Genomic DNA, 11,335 nt, shown 5'->3' with positions numbered 1-11,335 from the left:
GTGGAGGCCTATCTCCCCTCACCACACTCCCTGCTGGTAACTGATGCCCTCAGGGGTTAGTGCATTGGTGGTTCTTGGTGTCCGGGGCTGGGCGCTCAGGTATGCACCAGCTCACTCCCGGTGGCTCCTTGGCGGGGCCTGGTGCCTGTCGCTCGGTCAGGCCTCTTCCGGGGCAAAGGGGGCCCTCGGGCCTCCGGCCTCGGGGCCTGCAACTCGGTTTACTCTGGCACAGCTGGCTGCCGGCAGGGCCGGCGGGCACGCCAGTGCAGCCCCCTCTGGCTTCTGCTCCGTGGCTACTGGGTGACCCCCTCGTCTGGGGATCTCCTCAGCCCTTCCCAGGAAGGTGGCACGGATGCCCCTCCGGTGGTACTCCTTGGGCTCTCGCACTCTGGGGCCTCGGGATGTCTGGAGCCTGGATCTCCTCCATGCCTACTTCATGCCCTGGGGGACGGGGCTATGGCCCTCCACACCCTCTAGCAGACCGTTACATGGGGAAACCTTCTGTATACAAGCGCGTTGATCCACACAGGTGTGCACACGGGTGTTCACTGTTCGTAGACATAAACTACACCTTTCTTAGCTGCTACTTCAAAGCACATTGTGCGCTGTCTGTCCTGCGTGTTGCACAACAACTTTCAATATTTAGTATTTACTGCCATTCACACTTAGTTAGATTAACGTAATGATGTTGTGTTTAGTATGTTGCTTTGTTTTTGTTTGGTTTTTTTTTCTTGCTTGTCTTCTCTTCTTTTTCTCTCAACAGGTTATCCAGGAGATTTTATTTTTTTTTCTCTTTCTCTTTGTCTTTGTAAGTGCCCTTTCTCACTGTCCCTTTTCCCTTCTGTTTTTCTTTTCCTTCCTCTCTTTCTTTCTCCCTTTCCTATCCCCCAGTCATGTCTGTCCCATCTGTAACAACTGAAAATAAAATAAAATAAACAATAACAACAAAGGTTGATCAAATGGACCAATACGGCAATGCCATGATGATCCATTTGGCAGAATAAATCCATTTGGTATCCTTGTTGGTCTTCAGACAACAATTCTGACGGCTAAAGAACCAAATGGGACAGACAAAAGAAAAAAAAAAAAAAAGAAAAAAAAAATAGCAATGGCCCTAATATGGAGCCCTGCGGAACTCCTTTGGATACTGGGAGAAAAGAGGAAGAAGACCCAGCAGCATGGACACACTGTTTTCTTGCTGACAAATAATTTGAAAACCAACTTATAGCATTTACAGATAGGCCAATATTGTTTAGTCTATTTAATAAAATAGCATGGTCAACTGTATCAAAAGCCTTTGACAAGTCAAGAAAAAGAGCAGCACAGTTTTTGCAGTCCATTGAATCAACGATGTCATTAACCACTTTAATAGCAGCAGTTATTGTGCTGTGTTGTTTTCTGAATCCTGACTGATGTTGGGAAAGAACTGAATTTTTGTCCAAAAAGTCTTTCAGTTGTTCACTAATGAACTTTTCAAGAACTTTTGCTAGAACACACAATTTAGATATGGGCCTGTAGTTATTAACATCTGAAGGATCACCTCATTTCAGCAAAGGGAGAACATAGGCAGATTTCCATATTACAGGGATCTCACTGTTCGAGAGGCTAAGATTAAAAATGTAAGTTATTGGTTCTGCTATAAAATCTGCAGCCAACTTAAGAAAATAGGGATCAAGTTGATCTGGTCCTGCAGATTTATTTAGATCCAACAGATTTAAAGCCCTATGGACCTCAAAAACATTTAGTGGAGAAAAACTGAAGGGTTGGACCACAGATTCAGTTTGAGCGGTTGCAGAGAGAGCCTCTTGTTGATTAAGTTGTTTTAAATCTGGATATAAAGATTCAAATAGAGATCCTGAAGAAACAAAATGCTCATTAAAGCAGTTTAGAATGTCACATTTCTCTGTTAAAGTGCAGGAGTCTTTTACAACAAAAGTTGGCATCTTATTTGTAGTTATGTCCCCATAAGAAGATTTTATTATTTTCCAGAATTTTTTAGGATCATTCAAATGTTTAGTAGTTTTTGAAAGATAGAATTCTGATTTGGCCTTTTTAATTAGGGAAGTTGAACGGTTTCTGAGCTGTCTAAAAATCAGCCAATCCGCTTCGGATTTAGTTTTTCTGGCCTTAGCCCAGGCAGCATCCCTTTTTTTCAGTAGACTGGAGAGCTGAGGAGAAAACCAAGGGTTGTTTCTGCATTTTACTCTAAATTTGCACATGGGGGCATGTTTATTTATAATTTTGATAAAAGTGTCATAAAAATAATTCCATGCCAGCTCAAGATCAGTTATCAGGTAGATTCTATTCCAGTTATAGTCCCATAAATCATGAAAGAAAGCTTGCTCACAGAAATGCTTAAAATCTCGTTTAAAAACTATTTCTGGCCTTGATTTTGGGAGCTTCGATTGCCTGACTACAGCTACCACAAAGTGATCACTGATATCATTTGCAAAAACCCCAGTATGAGAATATTTATACGGCATATTAGTTAAAAATAAATCAATAAGTGATGATTTTTCTGGGCATTTAAGATTTGGACGAGTTGTTCTGTAAATTAGTTGTGTGAGATCATATGAATCACACATGGATTTAAAACTGTCTGAGGCAGAGGACAACCAGTCCCAGTTGAAATCTCTGGCCAGCACAATTTCATTAAAATTTAAAGTAGACAGTTTTTCACTAAGTGAAACTAAAGCCTCACTACCAGCTGAGCCCACAATGGTAATAAAATAGCCCTTGAAAAGTTGGAGCTTGAGTGCAAGAAGTTCAAACTGTTTACAAACAGATACAGATGAATCGACAGTAACATGGAATTTACTTTTTACATAAATTGCAACACCGCCACCCTTTCTGGGGCGGTCGCAACGGAAAAGATTATAGCCCGTTATTGCAATGTCTTTGTCAGTAATTGATTTTGTAAGCCAGGTTTCTGATAATATAAGAATATCGGTATCTAACTCTTTCATCCAAATTTTCAAAAAATCAAGTTTGGGAAGAAGACTTCTGACATTTAAATGAGTGATACCAAGACCTGTTCGAGTTTTAAAATCACAAGGAGTACTTAAGCATTTGCAATCTGGACCTGGATTAGGTTGCACATTTCCAGATAAAAGAAGTAGAAGAACAATAAAACATTTTCTTTTCACAGATCTTTTTTGTAGGATTACAGACTGATTTCTTTTAGTGCCCAATCTCTTTGGGGGGTGAGAGAATTGGGAAATAAACCAGTGATATGGAATAAATAAATCAGTTAAATCAGTTGAAATGAGATCTCTGCTGATGATCACGTTTGAGAAGCTTCTAAAAGATGTAAAATCCCACCTTGTTCCCTTTGAGAGGAGTAAGAAGTATGGTTTCTCTTGCTCCACAGATTGTTCCTGCGTCTCATGTAGACAAAAGGCTGTCAATAAAAGCAATAAAGGAGAAAAGACTAGTGAGGATAACATACTGACTGACAGATAGACCTGGTAGACCTGTGGTAGAGCCTGGTTATGGCCTGCTAGGTGATGGTGGAGCCTGGCTGTGGGCTGATGGTGGAGCCTGGTTGTGGCCTGTTGGCTGATGGTAGAGGACAGAGGTGATTTCATGGATCAATAACAATGTGTTTATCAGCTTTCATCATCGCAGTGCAGACATGACGTCAGATCTATCAAAGTGAAGGCCGTCTCTCTGATGACGTCACAGAGCAGAGTCGTTCTGTCCAATAAAGGATCTCAGATCAGCTGCTGCCATCTTGTGGCCACAGTTGGTTACTGTCTCTGAAAGTTGTCTCATGTTTCCTGTTGTCCTGTTAACAAAGGCTGGAGCTCATCATGCTGAGAGGGGAGCAGCATTTATTGGCTCTTCACACATGTTCATTATATTCTGATGATCCTGGATGGAGACAAACTACAGATAAGTGTGTTCAGCCCAACTAGTTTATCTCATTACAGCAGTTTGATGTTTCCCTTTGAATCCCCCTGAAGATACTGACAGTGAAGCACGTACATAATACTCCAGCCTTTCAACTCTGAGCTTATTTAGTTCTATTAATACACTGAAATCTCATTTGTGTCATGAAGAAAGTCTTTAATCAAACAGAATTCAAAGATCAAAAACATTTCATATATGGAGTTAAACATGAATCATTGTTTCAACAACATATTTATTGTTGTCATAAACAGACAAGAAGACAACAACAAACTGCTCCTCCCATTCAACACATGTCAGTCCATATCCCAGCAAACTAAATCATCTCCATTTACACACATCAAATAGAAACATGAATCACTTGTAATGATTAGAAACTTGATAGAACTTCAAATCTAGTTTGGGGAGTCATTCAGTGAGAAACAGTGAAATGATTTTCCATGTGAAAAGGTGGACAGCAGAAACAGAAAGAAACAGTGAGAACTAAAAGAGAAACAAAGAGCTTTGGAACAACGAGGCAGCAGGAGGACAGCTGCAGTTTAACAGCTTCACTGACAGGAAACAACATTAGAAACATCATCATCCTCAACTCATCTGCTCCACTGACACTGACACCTTCAACGGACACACCTTCACTTTACCAGCCAACATCTTCACTTCATCCTCAGTCTGAATGTATGGAAACATCCTGTGAGTGAAAGTGTGTGTGAAGGTGTGTATGTGTGTGTTAGTATCAGGATCAGAGAACGACAGCTTTCCTCTGTTCCAGTCCAGATTCACTCTGATCCTCTGGAACTTCTTCTCTACTGAGAGATCAGTGACACCAGCTGATGGTGACCATGCTGAGTATTTACTTTTATAGAACCGTATTTTCCATAATCCAGACTGTATGTATCCTTTCCTCTGCACAGACTCTGCTAACACACCCAGTAACCACCATGTACTGTCTCCAACTTCAACATCCCAGCTGTGAGTCCCTGAGTTGAAGCCCTCAGAGCCCAGGACAGAGCAGGAATGATCAAACCTCTCTGGATTATCAGGAAGCTGCTGCCTCTCTCCTCCTCCTCTCACACTGGTCAGATCTTCAGACAGGATGAGGTTTGGATGAGCAGTGTTTGGGTCCAGAATGAGAGGAGTGTAGGAGACCATGTCCTTCATGTTGTTCCAGATGTTGAAGGTCAGGTTGCCCAGGTGTTTGGCCTGGTCTATCAGAGCTCCTGAGGGCAGCTGTGGATCATCCAGCAGGGGGCAGCGCTGGACTCTTTCCACTGCAGCCTTGTAGTTGTGCAGGAATGAGACGTCTTCAGCTCTCAGCTCCTCCTCTGTGGCTCTGACTGTGTCTGAAAGAGCTGCTATCTCTCTGCTCAGAGCCTCCATCTTCTCCTTCATCATCCCACTCTTCTGCTCCTCTTCCTCCCTCAGTGCAGCCAGCCTGACCTCCTCTTCCTCTGCTAGAAACTGGTGAAGCTTCTTAAACTGCTCCTTAATCTGCCTCTCTGTGTGTCGGGCCTGGACCTTAATGTGTTCTGCTGTTTGACCAAACTTCACTTGAACTTCTTCACAAACCTTTAACTTCTTCTTTAAGGTCTCCAGAGTTTCCTGAAGTTTCTTCTTGTGTTGTTGTGCAGCTTCATCGATGGGTCTGAATCTGTGATTGGTGTGTTTTTCGGAGTCTCTGCAGACGACACAAACTGGCTGCTGATGGTCCAGACAGAAGAGTTTGAGTTTCTCATATTGCAGACTGCAGAGAGCCTCTGAAGGTCTCTGATCTCTCTTCTGTAAGAACGACTCACACAGGTTCTTTAAAGCCAGGTTCACAGTTGGATTCTCCTTTGAAGATCTTCTCTTACAAACTGGACACTCGTGTGTTGTTCTCTCTCTCCACCATCTCTTCAGACAGTCTGTACAGAAGCTGTGGCTACATGACAGAATAACAGGATCTCTGAAGACCTCCTGACAGACCGGACAGCAGAGATCCTCCTCTGATCTGGAAGCCATTGAGTCTGTGAGTGAAGCTGAAAACAGCAGACAGGAAGTACAGTCAGTCCTGGCTCCCCTCCCTCCTCTACTACCTTCACTGAAACTTCCTTTGAGTCGTGTTTTTGCTCAAACTCACATTCAGTGTGTGGAGCGTCAGCAGCTTGAAGCAGCAGTGTTGGAGTTTTCCACTTTTCTCTCCTGTAGCTGGACTCACTCAGAGGAAGCTGCTAGTTTGGTCTGAACTCAGTCTGATCGTCTGTGCGTCTCTCTTTACTGAGGACGAAGAACTTCCTGTTTCCTGGTTTGTTGCATTTGAGTGACGTGAGGGGAGGAGACAAATGTTGCTGTTTCACTTTTAACTAAGGTGTGTTTCAATCCTGCCTGTAGCTCAAAAACTGTAAAATAGGTTTTCTGTCTTTTCACCTCCACAGGTCACAACATTAAACCTGTTGTGAAGTTTATAAAATAAAGTGTCACTCGGTGGTGCAGCTGTTTGTCAGCTTCTATTTTAGACTTTGTTCTGGTTCTTGTTCAGGTTCCCAGCAGTGGGAGTGTAATGCAGTCACACACACACAGGTGATGTTAAGGTGGATTCACTTTGTCACAGACAGTGGTGTTATTTCTTGTAACTAAGGGTGTGTTTGATTCCAAAGTTCAGACATTAACCTGCCAGAAGTTGTAAAAGTTACTAATAAAGAGCTTTTATCTCATTTCACATGCAGGTCAGAGCATGAAAGCTGTGATGCAGCAGTTTGAGAAAAATTGCTGCTGAAATAAAATATTTTTTGTGGTTATACAAAATATATAAAAGAGCAGAAAGAAAAGAAATACGTGTAAAGAGTGCAGCAAAATGCATGTTTTAGTGTGAGTTTGTTCATCTGATCTGGTTGTGTAAAAGTCACTGCATGACACTGAGTGTTACTTTTGTGTTACTGACACTCATCTCTGACTCAGAGAAACGATTTCTCCCCTGTGATGTTCACACAGTGGTGAGTTACATGTGTGTGGAATTTTTACTCTTTTATAGAATTAAAGTTTTGCTTTTCTCTTGCTTTCTTTTTCTGTTATTTACTAAAAAAATCTCTCAAAGAAATAATGAATTCTCCACACGTGTTTGAAGGTTGCATGCAAATATCATGTGATCTAAAAGTCAAACATCTGCTGATGGAGCAAAACAAGGCCAGATGTTCAGCAGCTGTATTGCTGCATGACATCAGCCCACAGCAGCAGAGACCGTGGAGCCAACATGTGAAAAACAAAGCAACACGCTGAACATCTGAACCACAGCAGGAAGTGCGACTCTTTGTAGACCTGTGGACAGGAAACACACAGCAGGTCCTGATCAGTAACAGGGTCCAAATACAAACATGTGTTTATCAGCATCTGTATATATGAGCACACAGAGAGCTCAGCTGGACACACACTTCAGTCCTCCATCAAACACAACACACCTACACACTGTTTCCACCAGCTGCAGCACAGTCCAGTCTTTACAGTCAAGGAGGGCTTTTAATTTGAAAGGCACCACACAGGAAGTTTCAGAGGAACAGAAGAAGAACCAAAGGATGGTCTGTGATGTTAAGGTTAGTGTGATCAGCATCAGCTGGAAATATGAAACATATCAAACATGTGAGGAAGAAGCAGCAGCAGCTCACACGTTTACCACAACCACACACAGTCCTCTGAGAGCAGCGTGGCCTCCATCTTTGAAACACACAAACTCAAACGCACAAACTCACTGATTGATTATTGATTATTATTATTGTTTGATTATTTAAGAGATAAGTTATCTGTGTGTTACAACAAGGATTTTGAAGCAAATCCTAAAGTCTATTGAGAGCAAGATCTCGCAAAATTTTAACATCCACACAGCAACTTAGAAACAACCACAGTGATGGAGGACACACTCATGTGAGAGATTCATTTATTTTTATTTTGATCTTCGACTAAACTGTAAAGACATTTAAACAGTGCTTGGCGGTAGACACTGTTTTAATACATCTAAATATTGAGGGAATGTAGAGACTTGCAGGAAGAAAGAGACATGAGAGGGAGAAGAGGTGGAGAGGAGCAGGAAGTTAATGAAATGAGAATTGTGTAAATTTTATAACTTAGGATTAAGCAATTGGCCGCCTTAAGGAAGAGCTCAACAGTCAAGTCTAGAGTAACATCTATGTTCAAGATGTTGACGTGGCATATAAAAACATATCTATAATATTGAGTCTTTATAATAAACCCCAGTTAATAAAGAAAACTGAAAACTCAAAAAAAAAAAGGCTAGCAAAGTGGATACTGAACGCATGTAAGAAAAATAATTTCCTGTATAAGAAATTTTTAAAGACAAGAACAACAGAAGCTGAACAACCTATAAGAAGTATAAGAATAAAGTGATAATAATTATGAGAAGCAGCAAAAGAAATTACTACAGTAAACTTTTAGATGAAAATAAAAACAAAATGAAAAACGTTGACAGTATTAAATAATATTGTAAATAAAGTAACTAAGGGATTTGAGTATCCAAATAACTTTCAAATTAAAAATACAATGATCAGTGACATGAAACACATTTTAAATGGTTTTCATGACTTTTTTCTTTATGTTGGTCTCGGCTTGGCTACAGAAATTGTAACAAATGGACACCCTCCTAAAACTAAAACTCTAAATTTAACAAAGTCAATGTTTATGAGGGGAGTAGATGAGCCACGGTAAGGACTAATGTAAAATATCACAGCGTTATAGTAACAGGAGTTAGTGTGTGGAACACTTGTTCAGATGACATTAGGAAAAGTACAACAATACAAAAAACGACTGTTTAAAAATAATAAATTGCATGAATATAGGAAATCATCCTCTCAGTGACTGAGTTGTCTTATTGTGATCTATTTAAGCCTTGATCTCGTTTTTATAGACCGAGGGAAAAGTAACCCAAGCTTAAAGTGTTCATTCAGGTATTTGTCACATAGATACAAAATAAGCTCAGAGATTAATCGGGTGTAAACCACAGGGTGCTTACTTTATGTAAAAATGTAGTTTCTTGTTGTTTTGGTTTATTAGCTGAAACTGTTTTATGTGAGTATGTTTATGTGTTGTATGTGAGTGTAGACTTGTATATAGTTACACCTGTATGGATCATATAATGTTGAATTCTGAATACTGATATGTAATTAATGAAATTTAAAATAAGGGGTTGAAAACAGGACAAATTGCAAACTTCATTCGACTCCTTTTGTAGCTCAAACATTGTGTAGACAGCGATATTCATGAAAACTTGACATCTTTCTTTTCTCTTGTTATTTCAGTTATATTTAAAAGTTATCTCTCTCTCACACACATTTCTTAAATGTGTGTATTCTTGTTAACAGGATGAGCTGGATGACACTGCACAGTGGTCGGCCTAATGTAATGTTTACATTACCTGAGCTCTAAGGGACAACAGACTTCCTTTGCCCCGCTGAACAAGAACATGTTGAACTGTGTAAAAATGAGTTTGTTTTCAACTGATGAAACCATGTGATCCAGCTGTATATGAATGTGTAATATCCTTATGGCTGAGTCCCATCTGACTCCACCAACAGACCCACATCAGCCTGTGAACTTGTACATGCATCTAAGAGAGACCATCATGGAAATGGTGTAAAACACGTGCAGTGCAGCAAACAACATTTCACCTAATTGACCTGTGCTATATGTGAGAAAGCAAACGTCTGGATGTGAAACAGACTTTTAACTGTAAGCTTTCTAGTACACTGACATTTATGAGAATATCTCTGTCACGGCTGAGGAGGCGAGCCGTGTGGTGTGGAGGAAGGAGGACCCAAGATGCAAGCAGTGGATGAAAATGTGAGTGACGATGTGCCGGGAGTCCGCTGTTGAGTTTTGGACGAAATGCATTCTGGGATATATAGCTGTCCCAAGTCCACACCGATGCATGCTCGATAAAACGGGCGGATCGAGAACACATCCGGGACTTTTTCGCGTTCTCGGCTTGATGCGTACTTCAAATTGGAACAGTACTTGGTGAGTGGAGCCCTCTAGTGGTCCACCACAATATTATTATTATATTATTTTGTTTTGTGTTCTAGGAGGGTCAGTCAACTAAAGTATGAAGGGAGTCTCTTCCTTTCAATGATATTCTGAGTGTCTTTAGCACAAACTGTGATGTTCTGTCCAATGTTATTAAGTTCTATGTTTATGTCTATTACTTTGAATTACTTTAACTTTCTCTTTGGCTTGATACATGGATCAAGAAGAACATAGAATAGAATAGAATAGAATAGAATAGAATAGAATAGAATAGAATAAACCTTTAATATCCCACAGATGAGAAATTTTGGTGTTACAGAGCTCTTACAGCAAGGGGAAATAAAATATAAAAGGAAGACACAAGGTAGTCCTATAAACATGAGCAATTTTGAATATACAGGTAACAATTTACAGAATATGTATATAAAAGACTGTAACAGCTGCTGGTAAGAATGACCTACAGTAGTGCTCCTTCCTACACTCTGGATGGTGTAAAAGTCTACAGCTGAACAAACTGCTCAGTGCTCGTAGTCTCATGCAGGGGGTGAGAGGAGTTGTCCATCAAGGATGTTAGCTTAGACATCCTCTCCTCCCCAACCTGCTCGATGGACTTCAGAGGGCAGTCCAGGACAGAGCTGGCCCTCCTGACCAGTTTATTAAGTTTCCCCGTGTCCCAAATTATTTCTTGGCTTTTTACTGTTGATTAAAAAAACAGGAAAAAATAAACACGTACATGGTGACCTTTTGAACTCTTCAAACATAAACATTCTGTTTTGTTAGTGAATTTATCTGAAGCTGATTTTATCGGTTGAATATTACATTCTCTGTTCCCTCCTGTCCTGTTGATGAAGAGCAAGCTCATTCAAATGCCATGTTGGCACCAGTATTGGGACTAATGCGTTATTAAGTAACGCGTTACAGTAACTACGTTATTATTGTGGTAATGAGCACGGTAACTAGTTATTATGCCAAAACCAGGAACACGTTACTCGTTACTGGGATTTAGATATACTCGTTATTCATTACTTCATATGGTGGCTATCGCGGAGCTTCCACAGATTCAATAACATTAGCAAGTGGTGGAAGCCAGCAGGTGGATGAAGGAAAAGGGAGGCAAGAGCAGAGACCCCAGGTGGCCGCCGGTCCGAGTATCAGGTGAACTGAACTTAAGGTAAGAAATTTGACCTGCAGTCTATCTGAGTCAGATTTAAACCAAGTTTAGGTGCAGTTTATTTTCGTTATGCTAACTTTTTCGTACTCCGTGCTAGCTAGCATGACTGAGTTTCTATACAGCTGGGTGGGTGCTATGTTACTGATGTTGAACTTTATTTTGTTCATACGGTTAATTATTAGAGTTTCCAACCATCCTGTAAAAAACAGAATCGTTTGGTTTTCAGAGAAAATATTGTGCGTTTTGTATTCA

The 11,335-nt window shown here is 40.6% G+C and overlaps 1 protein-coding gene across 1 annotated transcript; it reads right to left on the bottom strand.

The window, feature by feature from the left end:
• Positions 1 to 4,303: 4,303 nt before the first annotated feature.
• On the bottom strand, positions 4,304 to 6,182 carry LOC134622910 (nuclear factor 7, ovary-like). The gene is made up of 2 exons (XM_063468204.1): positions 6,026 to 6,182; positions 4,304 to 5,924 (listed from the first exon to the last, which is right to left on the bottom strand). Exon 2 carries the CDS (start codon positions 5,905 to 5,907, stop codon positions 4,495 to 4,497), a length of 1,413 nt encoding a protein of 470 aa, XP_063324274.1. The 5' UTR covers positions 5,908 to 5,924; positions 6,026 to 6,182; the 3' UTR covers positions 4,304 to 4,494.
• Between the last annotated feature and the right edge of the window lie 5,153 nt (positions 6,183 to 11,335).

The sequence above is a fragment of the Pelmatolapia mariae genome, unplaced genomic scaffold, assembly GCF_036321145.2.
Source record: "Pelmatolapia mariae isolate MD_Pm_ZW unplaced genomic scaffold, Pm_UMD_F_2 NODE_ptg000278l+_length_24423_cov_1, whole genome shotgun sequence".
NCBI lineage: Eukaryota > Metazoa > Chordata > Actinopteri > Cichliformes > Cichlidae > Pelmatolapia > Pelmatolapia mariae.
Note: the sequence above shows the minus strand (reverse complement) of the source record. Positions and strands in the feature narration are given on the sequence as shown.